Source organism: Argopecten irradians, chromosome 15 (genome assembly GCF_041381155.1).
Source record: "Argopecten irradians isolate NY chromosome 15, Ai_NY, whole genome shotgun sequence".
NCBI lineage: Eukaryota > Metazoa > Mollusca > Bivalvia > Pectinida > Pectinidae > Argopecten > Argopecten irradians.
The window spans coordinates 3,835,263-3,860,237 of NC_091148.1; the positions used below are offsets into that span (position 1 = coordinate 3,835,263).

The 24,975-nt window shown below is 36.0% G+C and overlaps 1 protein-coding gene across 2 annotated transcripts in view; it reads left to right on the forward strand.

The window, feature by feature from the left end:
• The window catches only part of LOC138309160 (solute carrier organic anion transporter family member 4A1-like), a 93,073-nt gene that overhangs the window by 54,547 nt on the left and 13,551 nt on the right, over positions 1 to 24,975 (forward strand). For both annotated transcript variants that reach the window (XM_069250317.1, XM_069250316.1), the window contains exons 3-5: positions 20,207 to 20,669; positions 21,627 to 21,723; positions 23,035 to 23,156. In XM_069250317.1, the coding sequence (XP_069106418.1) occupies positions 20,207 to 20,669; positions 21,627 to 21,723; positions 23,035 to 23,156 (682 nt within the window). The remainder of the gene's footprint in view (positions 1 to 20,206; positions 20,670 to 21,626; positions 21,724 to 23,034; positions 23,157 to 24,975) is intronic.

Genomic DNA, 24,975 nt, shown 5'->3' on the forward strand with positions numbered 1-24,975 from the left:
GGGTGAATGAGTTATAATGTGTCTACAGGGGTGAATGAGTTATAATGTGTCTACAGGGGTGAATGAGTTATAATGTGTCTACAGGGGTGAATGAGTTATAATGTGTCTACAGGGGTGAATGAGTTATAATGTGTCTACAGGGGTGAATGGGTTATAATGTGTCTACAGGGGTGAATGAGTTATAATGTGTCTACAGGGGTGAATGAGTTATAATGTGTCTACAGGGGTGAATGAGTTATAATGTGTCTACAGGGGTGAATGGGTTATAATGTGTCTACAGGGGTGAATGAGTTATAATGTGTCTACAGGGGTGAATGAGTTATAATGTGTCTACAGGGGTGAATGAGTTATAATGTGTCTACAGGGGTGAATGAGTTATAATAATGTGTCTACAGGGGTGAATGAGTTATAATGTGTCTACAGGGGGTGAATGAGTTATAATGTGTCTACACGGGGTGAGTTTAAAATTGTCTACAGGGTGAATGAGTTTATAATGTGTCTACAGGGGGTGAATGGGTTATATAATGTGTCTACAGGGTGAATGAGTTATAATGTGTCTACAGGGGTAGAATGGGTTATGATAATGATGTCTACAGGGGGTGAATGGTTATAAAGTGTTCTACAGGGGTGAATGAGTTATAATGTGTCTACAGGGGTGAATGAGTTTATAATGTGTCTACAGGGGTGAATGAGTTATAATGTGTCTACAGGGGTGAATGAGTTATAATGTGTCTACAGGGGTGAATGAGTTATAATGTGTCTACAGGGTGAATGAGTTATAATGTGTCTACAGGTGGTGTTAATGAGTCTATAGGGGTGAATTGGTCTTACTGAAGTTAATGTGTCTACAGGGAAGAGTGAAGGGGTGAGTTATAATGTGTCTACAGGGGTGAATGGGTTATAATGTGTCTTCTAGGGGTGAATGAGTTATAATGTGTCTACAGGGGTGAATGAGTTATAATGTGTCTACAGGGGTGAATGAGTTATAATGTGTCTACAGGTGAATGAGTTATAAATGGTGTCTACAGGTGAATGGGTTATAATGTGTCTACAGGGGTGAATGAGTTATAATGTGTCTACAGGGGTGAATGAGTTATAATGTGTCTACAGGGGTGAATGAGTCTACATGAATGTGTGTATTCCAGGGTGAATGTATCATGTATACAATGTGAATTATCTCAGGGTTCTCTCTAGATCTTGTACATATTTTAGGTGTCATATGTATCTCAGATTTCTCTCTAGATCTAGGTGTACATATTTATGAGTGTCATCATATGTATCTCAGGGGTTCTCTCTAATGAGGTACATATTTAGCGTGTCTACATGTATCAATGTCGTCTCTAGATCTGGTACTTATTTAGGTGTCATTTGTATCTTCAGATTCTCTCTAGATCTCTGTACATATTTAGGTGTCATATGTTGTCCGGGTTCTCTCTAGATCTGGTACATATTTAGGTGTCACATGTATCTCCAGGGTTCTCTCTAGATCTGGTACATATTTAGGTGTCACATGTATCTCAGGGTTCTCTCTAGATCTGGTACATATTTAGGTGTCATATGGTATCTCAGGGTTCTCTCTAGATCTAGGTACATTATTTAGGTGTCACATGTATCTCAGGGTTCTCTCTAGATCTGGTACATATTTAGGTACATATGTATCTCAGGATTCTCTCTAGTCTGGTACATATTTAGGTGTCATATGTATCTCAGGTTTCTCTAGATCTTAGTACATATTTAGGTGTCACATGTATTCAGGGTTCTCTCTACTAGAACAGGGTACATATTTAGGTGTCACATGTATCTCAGGTTCTATTTAGATCTGGTACAATATTAGGTGTCAAATGGTATCAGGATTTCTCTCTAGATCTGGGATATTTAGGTGTACTAGATCTGGTACATATTTAGGTGTCACATGTATCTCAGGGTTCTCTCTAGATCTGGTACATATTTAGGTGTCACATGTATCTCAGGGTTCTCTCTAGATCTGGTACATATTTAGGTGTCACATGTATCTCAGGGTTCTCTCTAGATCTGGTACATATTTAGGTGTCACATGTATCTCAGGGTTCTCTCTAGATCTGGTACATATTTAGGTGTCACATGTATCTCAGGGTTCTCTCTAGATCTGGTACATATTTAGGTGTCACATGTATCTCAGGGTTCTCTCTAGATCTGGTACATATTTAGGTGTCACATGTATCAGGGTTCTCTCTAGATCTGGTACATATTTAGGTGTCACATGTATCTCAGGGTTCTCTCTAGATCTGGTACATATTTAGGTGTCACATGTATCTCAGGGTTCTCTCTAGATCTGGTACATATTTAGGTGTCACATGTATCTCAGGGTTCTCTCTAGATCTGGTACATATTTAGGTGTCACATGTATCTCAGGATTCTCTCTAGATCTGGTACATATTTAGGTGTCACATGTATCTCAGGATTCTCTCTAGATCTGGTACATATTTAGGTGTCACATGTATCTCAGGATTCTCTCTAGATCTGGTACATATTTAGGTGTCACATGTATCTCAGGGTTCTCTCTAGATCTGGTACATATTTAGGTGTCACATGTATCTCAGGGTTCTCTCTAGATCTGGTACATATTTAGGTGTCACATGTAGTATCAGGGTTCTCTCTAGATCTGGTACATATTTAGGCGTCACATGTATCAGTGTTTTCTCTAGATCTGGTACATATTTAGGCATCACATGTATCAGGGTTTTCTCTAGATCTGGTACATATTTAGGTGTCACATGTATCAGGGTTTTCTCTAGATCTGGTACATATTTAGGTGTCACATGTATCAGGGTTCTCTCTAGATCTGGTACATATTTAGGTGTCACATGTATCAGGGTTCTCTCTAGATCTGGTACATATTTAGGTGTCACATGTATCAGGGTTTTCTCTAGATCTGGTACATATTTAGGTGTCATATGTATCTCAGGGTTCTCTCTAGATCTGGTACATATTTAGGTGTCATATGTATCTCAGGGTTCTCTCTAGATCTGGTACATATTTAGGTGTCACATGTATCTCAGGATTCTCTCTAGATCTGGTACATATTTAGGTGTCACATGTATCTCAGGATTCTCTCTAGATCTGGTACATATTTAGGTGTCACATGTATCAGGGTTCTCTCTAGATCTGGTACATATTTAGGTGTCATATGTATCTCAGGGTTCTCTCTAGATCTGGTACATATTTAGGTGTCACATGTATCAGGGTTCTCTCTAGATCTGGTACATAATTTAGGTTTGTCATATGTATCTCAGGGTTCTCTCTAGATCTGGTACATATTTAGGTGTCACATGTATCATGGATTCTCTCTAGATCTGGTACATATTTAGGTGTCACATGTATCAGGGTTTCTCTCTAGATCTGGTACATATTTAGGTGTCACATGTATCATTCTCTCTAGATCTGGTCACATATTTAGGTGTCACATGTATCTCAGGGATTCTCTCTAGATCTTGGTACATTATTTAGGTGTCACATGTATCAGGTTCTCTCTATCTGATCTGGTACATATTTAGGTGTCACATGTATCAGGGTTCTCTCTAGATCTGGTACATATTTAGGTGTCACATGTATCTCAGGGTTCTCTCTAGATCTGGTACATATTTAGGTGTCACATGTATCAGGGTTCTCTCTAGATCTGGTACATATTTAGGTGTCACATGTATCTCAGGGTTCTCTCTAGATCTGGTACATATTTAGGTGTCACATGTATCAGGGTTTTCTCTAGATCTGGTACATATTTAGGCATCACATGTATCAGGATTCTCTCTAGATCTGGTACATATTTAGGTGTCATATGTATCTCAGGATTCTCTCTAGATCTGGTACATATTTAGGTGTCACATGTATCAGGGTTCTCTCTAGATCTGGTACATATTTAGGTGTCACATGTATCTCAGGGTTCTCTCTAGATCTGGTACATATTTAGGTGTCACATGTATCAGGGTTCTCTCTAGATCTGGTACATATTTAGGTGTCACATGTATCTCAGTGATTCTCTCTAGATCTGGTACATATTTTAGGTGATCACATGTATCTCAGGGTTCTCTCTAGATCTGGTACATATTTAGGTGTCACATGTATCTCAGGGTTCTCTCATTAGATCTGGTACATATTTAGGTGTCACATGTATCTCAGGGTTCTCTCTAGATCTTGTGGGTACATATTTAGGTGTCACATGTATCTCAGGGTTCTCTCTAGATCTAGGGTACATATTTAGGTGTCACATGTATCAGGATTCTCTCTAGATCTGGTACATATTTAGGTGTCACATGTATCTCTCTCTAGATCTGGTACATATTTAGGTGTCACATGTAATCAGGTTCTCTCTAGATCTGGTACATATATTTAGGTGTCACATGTATCTCAGGGTTCTCTCTAGATCTGGTACATATTTAGGTGTCACATGTATCTCAGGGTTCTCACTCTAGATCTGGTACAATATTTAGGTGTCACAGTATCATGGTATTCTCTCTAGATCTGGGTACAGAATTTAGGTGTCACACATGTATCTCAGGATTCTCTCAAGATCTGGTACATATTTAGGTGTCATATGTCTATCGCAGGGTACTCTCTAAAACTGGTACTATATTTAGGATGTCACATGTATCTCAGGGTTTCTCTCTAGATCTGGTACATATTTAGGTGTACCACATGTATCTCAGGGTTCACTCTAGAACAGGTACATATTTTAGGTGTCACATGTAAAACAATGTGGTTCTCCTCTATGATCTGGTCATATTTATGTAGAACTATGTATCTCAGGGTTCCTCTCTAGATCTGGTACATATTTAGGTGTCACATGTATCATGGATTCACTCTAGATATGGTACATAGATAAGGTGTACCACATGTTTAACAGGTTCTCTCTAGAATCGTTGGTACATATTATAGGTGTCACATGTATCGAGGGTTCCCTCTCCTATATCTGTACATATTTAGGTTTCATATGTATCTCAAGGTTCTCTCTAGTATCTGTACATATTTAGGTGTCATGTATTTTGGTGAGATATCTCAGGGTTCTCTCTAGATCTGGTACATATTTAGGTGTCATATGTATCTCAGGGTTCTCTCTAGATCTGGTACATATTTAGGTGTCATATGTATCTCAGGGTTCTCTCTAGATCTGGTACATATTTAGGTGTCATATGTATCTCAGGATCTCTCTCAAGATCTGGTACATATTTAGGTGTCATATGTATCTCAGGTTCTCTCTAGATCTGGTACATATTTAGGTGTCACATGTATCTCAGGGTTCTCTCTAGATCTGGTACATATTTAGGTGTCACATGTATCAGGGTTCTCTCTAGATCTGGTACATATTTAGGTGTCACATGTATCAGGGTTCTCTCTAGATCTGGTACATATTTAGGTGTCACATGTATCAGGGTTCTCTCTAGATCTGGTACATATTTAGGTGTCACATGTATCTCAGGGTTCTCTCTAGATCTGGTACATATTTAGGTGTCACATGTATCAGGTGTTCTCTCTAGATCTGGTACATATTTAGGTGTCACATGTATCAGGGTTCTCTCTAGATCTGGTACATATTTAGGTGTCACATGTAATCAGGTTCTCTCTAGATCTGGTACATATTTAGGTGTCACATGTATCAGGGTTCTCTCTAGATCTGGTACATATTTAGGTGTCATATGTATCTCAGGGTTCTCTCTAGATCTGGTACATATTTAGGTGTCACATGTATCAGGGTTCTCTCTAGATCTGGTACATATTTAGGTGTCACATGTATCAGGGTTCTCTCTAGATCTGGTACATATTTAGGTGTCACATGTATCAGGGTTCTCTCTAGATCTGGTACATATTTAGGTGTCATATGTATCTCAGTGGTTCTCTCTAGATCTGGTACATATTTAGGTGTCATATATGTATCTCAGGGTTCTCTCTAGATCTGGTACATATTTAGGTGTCACATGTATCAGGGTTTCTCTAGATCTGGTACATATTTAGGTGTCACATGTATCTCAGGTTCTCTCTAGATCTGGTACATATTTAGGTGTCACATGTATCAGGGTTCTCTCTAGATCTGGTACATATTTAGGTGTCACATGTATCAGGGTTCTCTCTAGATCTGGTACATATTTAGGTGTCACATGTATCTCAGGATTCTCTCTAGATCTGGTACATATTTAGGTGTCACATGTATCAGGGTTCTCTCTAGATCTGGTACATATTTAGGTGTCACATGTATCTCAAGGTTCTCTCTAGATCTGGTACATATTTAGGTGTCATATATGTATCAGGGTTCTCTCTAGATCTGGTACATATTTAGGTGTCACATGTATCAGGGTTCTCTCTAGATCTGGTACATATTTAGGTGTCACATGTATCTCAGGGTTCTCTCTAGATCTGGTACATATTTAGGTGTCACATGTATCTCAGGGTTCTCTCTAGATCTGGTACATATTTAGGTGTCACATGTATCTCAGGGTTCTCTCTAGATCTGGTACATATTTAGGTGTCACATGTATCTCAGGGTTCTCTCTAGATCTGGTACATATTTAGGTGTCACATGTATCTCAAGGTTCTCTCTAGATCTGGTACATATTTAGGTGTCATATGTATCTCAAGGTTCTCTCTAGATCTGGTACATATTTAGGTGTCACATGTATCTCAGGGTTCTCTCTAGATCTGGTACATATTTAGGCGTCACATGTATCTCAGGGTTCTCTCTAGATCTGGTACAATATTTAGGTGTCACATGTATCTCAGGATTCTCTCTAGATCTGGTACATATTTAGGTGTCACATGTATCTCAGGGTTCTCTCTAGATCTGGTACATATTTAGGTGTCACATGTATATCAGGGCTTCTCTCTAGATCTGGTACATATTTAGGTGTCATATGTATCTCAAGGTTCTCTCTAGATCTGGTACATATTTAGGTGTCATATGTATCTCAGGGTTCTCTCTAGATCTGGTACATATTTAGGTGTCATATGTATCTCAGGGTTCTCTCTAGATCTGGTACATATTTAGGTGTCACATATATCTCAGGATTTCTCTCTAGATCTGGTACATATTTAGGTGTCACATAGATTTTATCTCAGATTCTTATCTCTAGATCTCGGGTACATATTTAGGTGTCATGTATCAGGATTCTCTCTAGATCTGGTACATATTTAGGCATCACATGTATCAGGCTTTTCTCTAGATCTGGTACATATTTAGGCATCACATGTATCAGGGTTTTCTCTAGATCTGGTACATATTTAGGTGTCACATGTATCTCAGGGTTCTCTCTAGATCTGGTACATATTTAGGTGTCACATGTATCTCAGGGTTCTCTCTAGATCTGGTACATTTTTAGGTGTCACATGTATCTCAGGATTCTCTCTAGGTCTGGTACACGACATTGACCACTGTGTCGAATGTGTATATATTTAGAATAGTCACAGATGAACCGACATGCTTAGTTATACAGTAATGAATACATTTACGCAAGACGTAAGTGTCGACTACAAATACCTGTTATGAGACATCATAGAATTATATATGCAGATATAAATATAAACACGATTGAAATAAAACATTATGCAGTAAATAAATAAAAATGTGGAAAATGTTTTTTTAATGTTTTAATTGTCTTTGGACCAGCATTTTTAAATTGCAGATTTTTCTTAAAGGTTTGATAAAAGCTATGAAATATGTGTACATATATCTTATGGTATATAACAATATCTTTTTTGCACTTCAGCATGACTTGCAATTTAAGATAACTCACAAAGGGAAAAAAATTTTCATAACAAATAATTTAATATACATAAGGAGAAAGAGGACAACCTTGTCTAACAACACTTAATACAAATTTTCAGCATTACTAATAGCCCAATATGAATAAGGAGAAAGGAGAAAACCTTGTTGCACATCATAGCTTTGACACTAGTACTTAAAGAAAGCTTTAATGTCGGTATCATAGCGGGTTGCACTCCTTGACTTTGAAGTGTTTTGTTAAGTGCAAAGTCATATATCTCAGTCATTGACAACAACTGTTGCTGAAAGATAACAAACATCTTCAGTTTAAATTATACTACCAAGAAATTTATCTTACATTTAAAAATTTGGGAAAATCTATTCATTGCTTCCTGATAAATTTGGATAACAAGATCGAGTGATTGTTTATGGTTTTGGTAATAAATCCAGCATGTTGATTTGAATTGTAAATGAACACAATATCCTTTTTTATTTCTTTATTGTTTTATGACTTGTTCATATGTCTTGTCATACTTTTATTATCAGTTGGAACAGCCCAATATGATGATGATGCTGTATATATATTCCCCGATCAAGTTCAAATCGCTATAAATGCACAGATACAATAATTTCTTGTTCCATAAACTTTTAAGAAATTTTCTTTCGTGCATTTTAAGCTTTAGATTGTTTTGTTTTAATAAAATAGATATGGGGTGACATATCTGCTGTGACAATATAATGCGAGGTGTTAAACATACAGATGACAATTTTATCATAATTACCAGATACAATAATTATTTACTTGTTCTGGAATCATTTTTAAAAATTTTATCCGTATATTTAACACCTTGCATTATATTGTCACAGCAGATATGGGGTGACACTTCTCTGGACAATTTTATGATAAATACCTGATACAATATTTCACTGTAATTAGTGTGATCACTGTAATTAGTGCCGCCACCCCCTTAGGAGGAGTTGAGTTTAAGTTTACAATATTCACTGTAATTAGTGCACCCCACCCCCACCCCCTTAGGAGGAGTTTAAGTTTACAATATTCACTGTAATTAGTGCCCCACCCCCTTAGGAGGAGTTTAAGTTTACAATATTCACTGTAATTAGTGCCCCACCCCCTTAGGAGGGTTTTAAGTTTACAATATTCACAGTGTAATTAGTGCCCCACCCCCTTAGGAGGAGTTTAAGTTTACAATATTCACTGTAATTAGTGCCCCACCCCCTTAGGAGGAGTTTAAGTTTACAATATTAGTCACTGTAAGTTATTGTGCAATTAGTGCCCCACCCCCTTAGGAGGAGTTTAAGTTTACAATATTCACTGTTAATATTCACATATATTCACTGTAAAAACCCCCTTAGGATGGAGTTTAAGTTTACAATATTCACTGTAATTAGTGCACCACACCCCTTAGGGAAGTGAGTTAAGTTTACAATATTTCACTAGGAGGAGTAATTAAGTGCCTCACCCCTTAGGAGGAGATATAATTTTACAATATTCACTGTAATTAGTGCCCCACCCCCCTTAGGAGGAGTTTAAGTTTACAATATTCACTGTAATTAGTGTGCCCCACCCCTTATTGAGGTGGATTAAGTTACAATATTCACTGTAATTAGGAGGAGTTTAAGTTTACAATATTCACTGTAATTAGTGCCTCCACCCCTTAGGAGGAGTTTAAGTTTACAATATTCACTGTAATTAGTGCCCCACCCCCTTAGGAGGAGTTTAAGTTTACAATATTCACTGTAATTAGTGCCCCACCCCCTTAGGAGGAGTTTAAGTTTACAATATTCACTGTAATTAGTGCCCCACCCCCTTAGGAGGAGTTTAAGTTTACAATATTACACTGTAATATTCTACTAGGAGAGTTTAAAGATTATCAATATTCACTGTGCCCTATTTGCCCCACCCCCTAAGGAGGAGTTTAAGTTTACAATATTCACTGTAATTAGTGCCCCACCCCCTTAGGAGGAGTTTTAAGTTTACAATATTCACTGTAATTAGTGCCCCACCCCCTTAGGAGGAGTTTAAGTTTACAATATTCACTGTAATTAGTGCCCCACCCCCTTAGGAGGAGTTTAAGTTTACAATATTCACTGTAATTAGTGCCCCACCCCCTTAGGAGGAGTTTAAGTTTACAATATTCACTGTAATTAGTGCCCACCCCTCCTTAGGAGGAGTTTTAAGTTTACAATATTCACTGTAATTAGTGCCCCACCCCCTTTAGGAGGAGTTTAAGTTTACAATATTCACTGTAATTAGTGCCCCACCCCTTAGGAGGAGTTTAAGTTTACAATATTCACTGTAATTAGTGCCCCACCCCCTTAGGAGGAGTTTAAGTTTACAATATTCACTGTAATTAGTGCCCCACCCCCTAAGGAGGAGTTTAAGTTATACAAATATTCACTGTAATGTGCACCCACCCCTTAGGGAGGTCGTTAAGTTTACAATATTCACTGTAATTAGTGCCACACCCCTTAGGAGGAGTTTAAGTTTACAATATTCACCCTTAGTGAGAGTTTAAGTTTACAATATTCACTGTAATTAGTGCCCCACCCCCCCCTGTAGTGACCCCCTTAGGAGGTGTTTAATTTTTACAATATTCACCCATTCACCCTTAGGAGGAGTTTAAGTTTACAATATTCACTGTAATTAGTGCCCCACCCCCCTTAGGAGGAGTTTAAGTTTACAATATTCACTGTAATTAGTGCCCCACCCCCTTAGGAGGAGTTTAAGTTTACAATATTCACTGTAATTAGTGCCCCACCCCCTTAGGAGGGAGTTTAAGTTTACAATATATTCACTGTAATTATGCCCCACCCCCTTAGGAGGAGTTTGCCACCATGTGATGCTCCCCCTTAGGAGATTTTAAGATTATCAATATTCACTGTAATTAGTGCCCCACCCCCTTAGGAGGCTTTTAGAGGTTGTTTGTCTTACAATTTCATTTCCTAATAAACTCCCCTATGTTTATAATTTTATTCGCTACCTGAGATGAAGTCTCATGTGACTTTTTTTCTAATTGCCTTTGTCCGTCATCGTCCTCAAGTTTCCGTAAACACCACCTTAAGTTTACACAATATTCACTGTAATTAGTAACAAAAATTTGAATTATATGACACTGGGGTCTCAGATTCCCCCCTTAGGAGGAGATTAGTGTGCCCACCCCCTATTAGAGGTAGGAGTGTTAAGTTTACAATATGTTCACTGGGTAATTAGGTGCACCACCCCTTAGGAGGAGTATTTAAGTTGTAACTATAGAAGTATTTTTACTGTACTATAGGGTACTATAGGATCTATAGGGTACTTAGAATTTACATAGTACTTTCACTGTAATTAGTGCCTATAGGGTCCACCCCACCCCCTTAGGAGGGAGTTTAAGTTTACTAGAAGGTAATATAATAGGACTTTTCACTAAGTAAGGGTGTATAGGGTAATTAGTGTACTACCAGGGTATATAGGAGGTATCTATAGGTACAATAGGTACTATAGGATGCTCATAGGGTACATAGGGTATTATCGGAACTATAAGGTGGCTCATACCCCCTTAGTGGAGGAGTACTATAGGATGCTATAGGGTACTATAGGGTTACTATAGGTGTACTATAGGGTGCTAGAGGGTGTACTATAGTTGTTATAGGGTACTAAGCTTTAAATATACGTTACAACTGATTTTCAAATTACAAGGGCTGCGTGACCTAGTTTTTCATTGCAATGTAATTTCACAGCTTCCTTGATCTATTTACCAGTATTGAAATGTTTTCGCTGTGATATATTATAGCCTGAGAAATTGCTAAAAGTAATAAGGAACTTGAGCTTCCTTAGGAGGATTTACCGATGTTAACAGTTTAAAACGTAAACTACCCACAGTAATAATTGATAAAACCAAACTACACTGTAACATTTGATAAAACCAAACTTTAACCTGTAACAATTAGAAAACCAAACTAGCCACTGAAACAATTGATACACACCTACCACTGTAACAATTGATAAAAGGAGGTACCACTTTAAGTTTAAAACGTATACTACACGTAAACAATTGCTAAAACCACACCTACAGTGTAACAATATAAAACCTAACTACCAATGTAAACAATTTAAAATCACAAACTACCACTGTAACAATTGATAAAAACCAAACTACCACTGTAACAATTGATAAAACCAAAACTAACAGTTGTAACTACCACTGTAACAATTGATTAAAAACCAAACTACCACATGTAACAATTGATAAAACCAAACTACCCACTGTAACAATTGATAAAAAACCTAAACTACCACTGTCGTGTAAACGAAATTGATTAAAACCAAACTACTCAGTGTAACAATTGATAAAACCCAAACTACCACTGTAACAATTGATAAAACCAAAACTACCAGTGTAACAATTGATAAAACCAAACTACTCTTGTAACAATTGATAAAACCAAACAACCACTGTAACAATTGAGTAAAACCATACACACCTTACCACTGCTAAAAATTTGATAAAAAACCAAACTAACCACTGTAACATAACAATTTGATAAAACACAAACTACAGTGTAACAATTGATAAAACAAAACTAACCACTGTTAATTAGTGCCCCACCCCCTTAGGAGGAGTTTAAATTTATTAAACCCTCCTTGCATCCCACAGATTTAATAACCATGTGATGCTTATAACATTGGCGTATTGTATCTATATGATATAAAACGTAAATACCACATGTAATCACAATTGATAAAACCAAACTACCTAGTGTAACAATTGATAACACGTAACTACCACTTGTAACAAATTGATAAAAACGTTAACTACCACTGTAACAATTGATAACACCAAACTACCATGTGTAACAATTGATTAAAACAAACTACAAATGTATCAATTGATAACCACCAAACTACCACGTGTAACAATTGATAAAACCAAACTACAAACTTTATCAATTGATAAAACCAATCTACCACTGTAACAATTGATAAAACCAAACATTTCATCTTCCACTGTAACTAATACTGATGAAACCACACTACCACTGTAACAATTGATAAAAAACCACTACTACCAGTGTAACAATTGATAAAACGTAACTACCACTGTAACAATTGATATAAACCAAACTACCAGTGTAACAATACGATAAAATGCCAAAACTACCAGTGTAAACAATGGGTGATTAAAGTAAATACGACTGTATGTAAGTGATTGATAAACAAACTACCACTGTAACAATTGATAAAACCAAACTACCACTGTAACAATTGATAAAACCAAACTACCACTGTAACAATTGATAAAACCAAACTACCACTGTAACAATTGATAAAACCAAACTACCACTGTAACAATTGATAAAACCAAACTACCCACTGTAACAATTGATAAAACAAACTACCACTGTAACAATTGATAAAACCAAACTACCACTGTAACAATTGATAAAAACCAAACTTGTAACAATTGATAAAACCAAACTACCACTGTAACAATTGATAAAACCAAAACTACCAGTGTAACAATTGATAAAACCAAACTACCACTGTAACAATTGATAAAACCAAACTACCACTGTAACAATTGATAAAACCAAACTACCCACTGTAACAATTGACCAAACTACCACTGTAACTAAAACCAAACTACCAACTGTAACAATTGATAAAACCAAACTACCACTTAACAATTGATATAAAACCAAACTACCACTGTAACAATTGATAAAACCAAACTACCACTGTAACAATTGATAAAACCAAACTACCACTGTAACAATTGATAAAACCAAACTACCACTGTAACAATTGATAAAACCAAACTACCACTGTAACAATTGATAAAACCAAACTACCACTGTAACAATTGATAAAACCAAACTACCACTGTAACAATTGATAAAACCAAACTACCACTGTAACAATTGATAAAACCAAACTACCACTGTAACAATTGATAAAACCAAACTACCACTGTAACAATTGATAAAACCAAACTACCATTGTAACAATTGATAAAACCAAACTACCACTGTAACAATTGATAAAACCAAACTACCACTGTAACAATTGATAAAACCAAACTACCACTGTAACAATTGATAAAACCAAACTACCACTGTAACAATTGATAAAACCAAACTACCACTGTAACAATTGATAAAACCAAACTACCACTGTAACAATTGATAAAACCAAACTACCACTGTAACAATTGATAAAACCAAACTACCACTGTAACAATTGATAAAACCAAACTACCAGTGTAACAATTGATAAAACCAAACTACCACTGTAACAATTGATAAAACCAAACTACCACTGTAACAATTGATAAAACCAAACTACCACTGTAACAATTGATAAAACCAAACTACCACTGTAACAATTGATAAAACCAAACTACCAGTGTAACAATTGATAAAACCCTGTAAAACTAAAACCAACTGTAACAATTGATAAAACCAAACTACCAGTGTAACAATTGATAAAACCAAACTACCACTGTAACAATTTGATAAAACCAAACTACCACTGTAACAATTGATATAAAAACCAAACTACCACTGTAACAATTGATAAAACCAAACTACCACTGTAACAATTGATAAAACCAAACTACCTACCTGTAACAATTGATAAAACCAAACTACCACTGTAACAATTGATAAAACCAAACTACCATGTAACAATTGATAAAACCAAACTACCACTGTAACAATTGATAAAACCAAACTACCACTGTAACAATTGTAAAACAAACTACCATGATTGATGATAAAACCAAACTACCACTGTAACAATTGATAAAACCAAACTACCACTGTAACAATTGATAAAACCAAACTACCACTGTAACAATTGATAAAAACCAATAACTACCAGTGTAACAATTGATAAAACCAAACTACCACTGTAACAATTGATAAAACCAAACTACCACTGTAACAATTGATAAAACCAAACTACCACTGTAACAATTGATAAAACCAAACTACACACTGTAACAATTGATAAAACCAAACTACCAGTGTAACAATTGATAAAACCAAACTACCAGTGTAACAATTGATAAAACCAAACTACCACTGTAACAATTGATAAAACCAAACTACCACTGTAACAATTGATAAAACCAAACTACCACTGTAACAATTGATAAAACCAAACTACCACTGTAACAATTGATAAAACCAAACTACCACTGTAACAATTGATAAAACCAAACTACCACTGTAACAATTGATAAAACCAAACTACCACTGTAACAATTGATAAAACCAAACTACCACTGTAACAATTGATAAAACCAAACTACCACTGTAACAATTGATAAAACCAAACTACCAGTGTAACAATTGATAAAACCAAACTACCAGTGTAACAATTGATAAAACCAAACTACCACTGTAACAATTGATAAAACCAAACTACCACTGTAACAATTGATAAAACCAAACTACCACTGTAACAATTGATAAAACCAAACTACCACTGTAACAATTGATAAAACCAAACTACCACTGTAACAATTGATAAAACCAAACTACCACTGTAACAATTGATAAAACCAAACTACCACTGTAACAATTGATAAAACCAAACTACCACTGTAACAATTGATAAAACCAAACTACCACTGTAACAATTGATAAAACCAAACTACCACTGTAACAATTGATAAAACCAAACTACCACTGTAACAATTGATAAAACCAAACTACCACTGTAACAATTGATAAAACCAAACTACCAGTGTAACAATTGATAAAACCAAACTACCACTGTAACAATTGATAAAACCAAATTACCACTGTAACAATTGATAAAACCAAACTACCACTGTAACAATTGATAAAACCAAACTACCACTGTCTGTAACAATTGATAAAACCAAACTACCACTGTAACAATTGATAAAACCAAACTACCACTGTAACAATTGATAAAACCAAACTACCACTGTAACAATTGATAAAACCAAACTACCACTGTAACAATTGATAAAACCAAACTACCACTGTAACAATTGATAAAACCAAACTACCACTGTAACAATTGATAAAACCAAACTACCACTGTAACAATTGATAAAACCAAACTACCACTGTAACAATTGATAAAACCAAACTACCAGTGTAACAATTGATAAAACCAAACTACCACTGTAACAATTGATAAAACCAAACTACCACTGTAACAATTGATAAAACCAAACTACCACTGTAACAATTGATAAAACCAAACTACCACTGTAACAATTGATAAAACCAAACTACCACATGTAACCAAACTTGTACAATTGAAAACCAAACTACCACTGTAACAATTGATAAAACCAAACTACCACTGTAACAATTGATAAAACCAAACTACCACTGTAACAATTGATAAAACCAAACTACCACTGTAACAATTGATAAAACCAAACTACCACTGTAACAATTGATAAAACCAAACTACCACTGTAACAATTGATAAAACCAAAACTACCACTGTAACAATTGATAAAACCAAACTACCACTGTAACAATTGATAAAACCAAACTACCATGTAACAATTGATAAAAACAATACATGTAACAATTGATAAAACCAAACTACCACTGTAACAATTGATAAAACCAAACTACCACTGTAACAATTGATAAAACCAAACTACCACTGTAACAATTGATAAAACCAAACTACCACTGTAACAATTGATAAAACCAAACTACCATGTAACAATTGATAAAACCAAACTACCACTGTAACAATTGATAAAACCAAACTACCACTGTAACAATTGATAAAACCAAACTACCACTGTAACAATTGATAAAACCAAACTACCACTGTAACAATTGATAAAACCAAACTACCACTGTAACAATTGATAAAACCAAACTACCACTGTAACAATTGATAAAACCAAACTACCACTGTAACAATTGATAAAACCAAACTACCACTGTAACAATTGATAAAACCAAACTACCACTGTAACAATTGATAAAAAAAACTACCACTGTAACAATTGATAAAACCAAACTACCACTGTAACAATTGATAAAACCAAACTACCACTGTAACAATTGATAAAACCAAACTACCACTGTAACAATTGATAAAAAAACAAAACACTGTAACACCATTGATAAAACCAAACTACCACTGTAACAATTGATAAAACAACTACCAACAATTGATAAAACAACTACCACTGTAACAATTGATAAAACCAAACTACCACTGTAACAATTGATAAAACCAAACTACCACTGTAACAATTGATAAAACAAAACTACCACTGTAACAATTGATAAAACCAAACTACCACTGTAACAATTGATAAAACCAAACTACCACTGTAACAATTGATAAAACCAAACTACCACTGTAACAATTGATAAAACCAAACTACCACTGTAACAATTGATAAAACAAACTACCACTGTAACAATTGATAAAACCAAACTACCAGTGTAACAATTGATAAAACGTAACAAAACTACCACTGTAACAATTGATAAAACCAAACTACCACTGTAACAATTGATAAAACCAAACTACCACTGTAACAATTGATAAAACCAAAACTACCACTGTAACAATTGATAAAACCAAACTACCACTGTAACAATTGATAAAACCAAACTACCATGTAACAATTGATAAAACCAAACTACCAGTGTAACAATTGATAACACCAAACTACCACTGTAACAATTGATAAAACCAAACTACCACTGTAACAATTGATAAAACCAAACTACCACTGTAACAATTGATAAAACCAAACTACCACTGTAACAATTGATAAAACCAAACTACCACTGTAACAATTGATAAAACCAAACTACCAGTGTAACAATTGATAAAACCAAACTACCACTGTAACAATTGATAAAACCAAACTACCACTGTAACAATTGATAAAACCAAACTACCACTGTAACAATTGATAAAACCAAACTACCAGTGTAACAATTGATAAAACCAAACTACCACTGTAACAATTGATAAAACCAAACTACCACTGTAACAATTGATAAAACCAAACTACCACTGTAACAATTGATAAAACCAAACTACCACTGTAACAATTGATAAAACCAAACTACCACTGTAACAATTGATAAAACCAAACTACCAGTGTAACAATTGATAAAACCAAACTACCACTGTAACAATTGATAAAACCAAACTACCAGTGTAACAATTGATAAAACCAAACTACCACTGTAACAATTGATAAAACCAAACTACCAGTGTAACAATTGATAAAACCAAACTACCACTGTAACAATTGATAAAACCAAACTACCAGTGTAACAATTGATAAAACCAAACTACCACTGTAACAATTGATAAAACCAAACTACCAGTGTAACAATTGATAAAACCAAACTACCACTGTAACAATTGATAAAACCAAACTACCAGTGTAACAATTGATAAAACCAAACTACCAGTGTAACAATTGATAAAACCAAACTACCAGTGTAACAATTGATAAAACCAAACTACCACTGTAACAATTGATAAAACCAAACTACCAGTGTAACAATTGATAAAACCAAACTACCACTGTAACAATTGATAAAACCAAACTACCACTGTAACAATTGATAAAACCAAACTACCACTGTAACAATTGATAAAACCAAACTACCATGTAACAATTGATAAAACCAAACTACCACTGTAACAATTGATAAAACCAAACTACCAGTGTAACAATTGATAAAACCAAACTACCACTGTAACAATTGATAAAACCAAACTACCAGTGTAACAATTGATAATCGACTGATGATGATGAATTATCTATTATGGCCTGGTTGAGAGGGCACTATTGCCTCATAGTATTGTTGAGGGATGGAATAGTGCCCGAGCCGAAGGCGAGGGCACTATCCCATCATGAGACAATACTATGAGGCAATAGTGCCCTTTCTACCAGGCCATAATGGGTTTAGTACATCACCCTGACATGAAACCGTTTTTCATGTCATCGTAATAAAAGTACGTCAAGCGATACCTCCGCAACGCTATCTTTCCACACCACGTTGTTACATCAAAAGTACAACATATGAATTGTCGCAGAAATATGGGATTCTATAAAAACAGGATTCAGCTTCATGAAAATTAAAAGTAGATCAATATAGAACATTAGTGAACTGTCTTCTGTAGAAAAGCAACATTTGCTTCCATCCCCGCACACAACAGCCTGTCCGCCATCTTGACGTCTTGGTAGAAGCGCAACGTTATAATGACGTCATGTAATGGTAACGTCACAATACATTCACGTTCAATTTCGCGCCACTTCAATAGTGCCCGCTTGCCCGGGCACTATTGCAAATAGTACCCATGTGTGTAGCCAATCAGAATCCAGTATTGTATCACGTGATGTACTAAAAGACTTTAATTAGTCCTAACTCATTTACTCCTAAACACACAATTGGACTCTTCTCTTTCAAAAGTTGGATCAGTCCATTCTGGAATTTAAGGAGTTAATGAGTTGACCTTGCCTAGGCTGAACTATATTATATCCTGATCAGTTCTGTCACTAGAGATAAGAAGGTGACTTTTATGATGAATACAATATATATATATATAAAGTGGTAATTGAGTAGGTCCACTCTGTCCCTAGCTACACATCTGATACTGACCACAACAAGGGATGGTCAATATAGCTCTGATTTGATGTGATTAATTTTACTTCCTGGATGTCTGTCAGAACAATCTGGTCATCAAAATTCTCTCTGGCCGATTCAGTGATACAGAATACTGATGGTGTCAATAATCATTGATGGTCAGTAAAAACCTGATCAGTGGTCAATAATCATTGGTGGTCAGTAAAAACCTGATCATTGGTCAATAATCATTGGTGGTCAGTAAAAACCTGATCAGTGCCACCGAGTGGTCAATAATCAGGGGTGGTAAGTGAAAAAAAAACCTGTGTGGTCAATAGTCAGTTTCAGTCAGTAAAAAAGCCTCAGTGGTCAATAATAAGTGGTGGTCAGTAAAACAATCCTGAGTGGTCAATAATCATTGGTGGTCAATTAAAAACATGAGTGGTCAATAATCAGCGGTGGTCAGTAAAAAACCTCAATGGTCAAATAATCAGTGAATATTGTTTTCCCATCATCATAGTTGATTGACATCCATGTATAGTTCTGAGCTATTCAATATTTAGTATTTTTCAGTGAAGAAAAAATCTGACAGTTGTTGTTTTGTGTCATTGCAAGGAGCGATGAATACATCAGCATTGTTGTATAGTGTTGTTTCAGATAATGTTACTTCATCCATTAAATATTGTTTTTTTTTCTCGTTTCAGGGAATGTTAATTAATCCATTAATTATTGTTTTTGTTTCAGGGAATGTTAATTAATCCATTAATTATTGTTTTTGTTTCAGGGAATGTTAATTAATCCATTAATTATTGTTTTTGTTTCAGGGAATGTTAATTAATCCATTAATTATTGTTTTTGTTTCAGGGAATGGTGGTAAACGGACTCATCAGTGTGGTGATATCGTCTTTAGAGAAAAGATACAGCCTTAGTAGCTCCGAGTCCGGACTTATCGCAAGTTGTTATGACATCATGTCCGCCATCAGCCTCATTCCCATCAGTTATTTTGGCGGCATTGGTGTGAAGTCCCGCTACCTAAGCCTCGGCTTACTGTCCATAGCGGCAGGCTCGTTTATTTTTTCATTACCACACTTCACATCTGATGTGTATAACTTTGGACGTATTGACGACAACCAACTCTGCCTAATGAATGGAACGTCGCCGTGTTCATCGAGCTCTTCCTCCACCAGTAACTTATCCGTCTCAGACTATAAGTTTGTGTTCTACCTAGCCATGCTGTTAATGGGTGTTGGTAGTGTGCCTTTGTTTACATTAGCTCAGCCTTTCCTGGACGAGAGTGTTCCAGTCCGGTCAGCGTCCCTATACTTAGGTAGGTACTCCAGGGATAAGTCAGTGTTCCTGTACTGAGGTAGATAGAGATGACGTTATCATTTCTGACAATTACTGTTCCAATTTTACACAACAGAGCTACAGAGATAATGCTACACTATATATACTTGTCTGTCCATCTTTATCTCTACGATGCCAGTAAGATTGTGACAGAGAAGATAAGGTTTTATATCAGAACATCGTTCAATTTTGCTGATCTCTTTATCAAAAATGTCATATCAGCAGTAATTTGTATTGTTATCACATTGGGCATCATATCTTTTCTTTACCTTTAAGGAAATAAGTGTAATTGGTATTAATTTATCAAGGGAGATAACTGATATTACTTATAAACACATATTCCCCTAGATTGGCTGCAAGTTTCTATAATATTTAAATCTGATTTCACTGAAATTAAGAAAATTGGTTTGATGAACATTGTCAGTACAATATGTCTGATTCAAGGTTACATACACACTAAGAGGAAATAATCTAATTATTCAGCTGAAATCTTAATATGTATATCGGGTCCGATTAATTAATTCTATCTTAGGGTGTATATGGGATCTGAGTCTAATTAATTCTCTGAAAAAAAGAGTTTTATTAAGTGTAAGGTCACATGGGATTGGCAAAAATTCGTCAATAAAAAAGAAATTCTTCATAAATAAGAGTGTACTCATTTTACTTATCAAATGAAGAATTTTATATAATTGGTGTTCAAATATACATGGGTAGGTATAGAAAACCTGGAACATGCTTAAATCATGAATAATTGCAGCTGATGTAACAAGATTGTTTCATTTTACAGTAACTTATTTTTAATACTATTCAATATTTCTACTTTCGTTTTGAAAATATGTAATTATAATTGCTATTATTTTGTATAATTTGTAGTACTTTCATTTTACAGTTATTTATCATTACTTTGATTTTAAATATTTCTACTTTTGTTTTACAGGTATATATCATTGTTGCAATGTACTGGGGCCTGCTGCCGGCTACATTATTGGTGCTATTTCTCTTTCTTACTATGTTGATATTGACAGAGTGCAAACGTAAGTAACAAATGTTTTGCCATGTACCATATTAAACCCAGTAAGTGACCAGGATGATTATAAATTGGGAAAAAAAATTTCAAAATGAGGGGCAGCTAATAGGCCCAGGACTTAACTTTCTCATAGTTATTTCACAATGTAAGCCATTAAGGATGCTCCACCGCTGACAAATGGTATTTTTTCACTATCAAAAACAGGAGCAGACGATTTAATATTTTTCTTTTGTTGCTAAAGTTACTTACTTTACACTATTACCACCATTGAAAAGTTTGAGCTTCTAATTTTACTTCAAGTTAAAAATATGAAAAATAATTAATTGCATCCCGAAAAAATTCCGTAGCATTATATTCTATATGAAATGAAGTACTGATTGCGCATGCACCAAAGGCGAAATAAATTATTTTATATTATTTTTTGTGTTAATTAGGCATATATATACACGATTAAACACAAATTATTGTTCGAATGATGAATATCATTTATGCTCTGTCAGCGGTGGAGCATCTCTAATCAATTTGCAAAGGTAATCAAATAGAGAAATCTACATGTACAAACAGATTCATAGTTTCAATATGCATTTAAATTAAAATAGGGGAAGGGTGATTAGGGACGGGGGTCTCTTATTGTGTAGAATACGGTAAAATTTTGCAAAAATGTAACAGTGGTTCTGATTGGTTACCTTGCCTTGGTGAGTTTTGTAAGACTATTACCTATCACTTGCTGAGGTTATATGAAGCCATGTGTGTACAAGGGACGCATGATTGTTTTGGTGACTATTTATTATTCTCACGATTAACAATCATGGCACCTGACATGTTACACTATTGAAGATTGATTTTCTCTGGTTTTATTTAAAAATCAAGATAGGTTTACAGTGTGATAAATTCATTATTTAGATTATAGGCAGGTAATAAGATTTCATATAACCTGTTTGGATTTCATATTTCCTGAGCCTTTGGCTAAATCAAATAATTACATCAATTGGAAATATCTATATACTGAAACCAACAATCATCTCTCAGTAATTTTACTGGCTATTTTGTATTGTATGCTTAGCATATAGAAGTCGTAAGGTATTGCATGTTAGTTGATGGTTTTCTATGGTTACTTACAGTTTCTCCAACTGACCATTTATATATTAAGCAAAGATATGTGTTTTGTCTTTAGGCATTGAGTGTTGGTTGGTGGTTTTCTGAGGTTACTCCGGTTTTCCTCCATCTGATATCCACTTAATTGACCAACAACAATAAAGACAAATTCTCCCCAAGAATACCTGTACTTGATTACAAACCTTTACTTGATCATTTTCAGCGTGACAGTGAACTCGGAAAGTTCCCGTTTTGTTGGTGCTTGGTGGGTAGGTTTCCTGTTTGGTGCCCTATTGGCAGCCATTATGGCTATTCCATTGATGGGATTCCCCGGAATTTTACCAAGTAAGTTACATTGCTCCCTTCTCTGAGCTTTTCTTGCAGTATTGTAAATCTGTCTAAATTAAAGCTGTGTGATAGTGCATAAATGGTAAAGTTCAGAACTAAATTGCCAAACTTTTTGTTTGGTTTTTGATAAAATAAGATTAAATTAAATTGTTTATATTGACAGAGGTATTTGTTTAAAGTACTACTGCTGTTTTCACTTCCACATGACCATAACTAGAAATGCCTCTTAGTTTTAGAGTTGAATTCCCTTTCCGCAGTCATTTTTTAGCTCACCTGGTCCGAAGGACCAAGGTGAGCTTATGCCATACCGTGGCGTCCGGCGTCCGTCGTCCGTCGTCCGTCGTCCGTCGTCCGTCGTCCGTCGTCCGTCCGTCCGTCCGTCCGTCAACAATCGACTTCTTCTCCATAACCGCTGGTCGGATTTCAACAAAATTTGACTGGTAGCATCCTTATGGGCTACTAACTGAAAATTGTACAAATGATGGGGCTGACCCCCCAGGGGCCTGAGGGGCGGGGCCAAAAGGGGTCAATTTGGCTATTTCCATATAAACGACTTCTTCTCTGAAACCAAGCATGGGATAGCACCCATAATGCAATGGTAGCATCCTTATAGGGTGGGGATTCAAAATTGTACAAATGATGGGGCTGACCCCCCAGGGGCCTGAGGGGCGGGGCCAAAAGGGGTCAATTTGGCTATTTCCATATAAACGACTTCTTCTCTGAAACCAAGCATGGGATAGCACCCATAATGCAATGGTAGCATCCTTATAGGGTGGGGATTCAAAATTGTACAAATGATGGGGCTGACCCCCCGGGGGCCTGAGGGGCGGGGTCAAATGGGGTCAATTTGGCTATTTCCATATAAACGACTTCTTCTCTGAAACTAAGCATGAGATAGCACTCATAATGCAATGGTAGTATCGTTATAGGGTGGGGATTAAAAATTGTACAAATGATGTGGCTGACCCCCCGGGGGCCTGAGGGGCGGGGTCAAAAGGGGTCAATTTGGCTATTTCCATATAAACGACTTCTTCTCTGAAACCAAGCATGGGATAGCACCCATAATGCAATGGTAGCATCCTTATAGGGTGGGAATTCAAAATTGTACAAATGATGGGGCTGACCCCCCGGGGGCCTGAGGGGCGGGGTCAAATGGGGTCAATTTGGCTATTTCCATATAAACGACTTCTTCTCTGAAACTAAGCATGAGATAGCACTCATAATGCAATGGTAGTATCTTTATAGGTTGGGGATTCAAAATTGTACAAATGATGGGGCTGACCCCCGGGGGGCCTGAGGGGCGGGGTCAAAAGGGGCCAATTTGGCTATTTCCATATAAACGACTTCTTCTCTGAAACTAAGCATGGTATAGCACCCATAATGCAATGGTGGCATCTTTATAGGGTGGGGATTCAAAATTGTGCAAATGATGGGGCTGACCCCCAGGGGGCCTGAGGGGCGGGGTCGAAAGTGGCCAATTTGGCTATTTCCATTTAAATGACTTCTTCTCTGAAACTAAGCACGGTATAGCACCCATAATACAATGGTAGTATCCTTATAGTGTGGGGATTCAAAATTGTGCAAATGGTAGGGCTGACCCCCCGGGGGCCTGAGGGGCGGGGTCAAAAGTGGTCAATTTCCATATATATATGACTTTTTCTCTGCAACTTAACATGGGATTACGCTCATAATGCAATGGTTACATCCTTATAGGGTTTGGATTCAAAATTTTGCAAATGATGGGGCTGACCCCCCCAGGAGCCTGAAGGGTGGGGTCAAAAGGGGTCAATTTAGCTAATTCCATATAAACGACTTC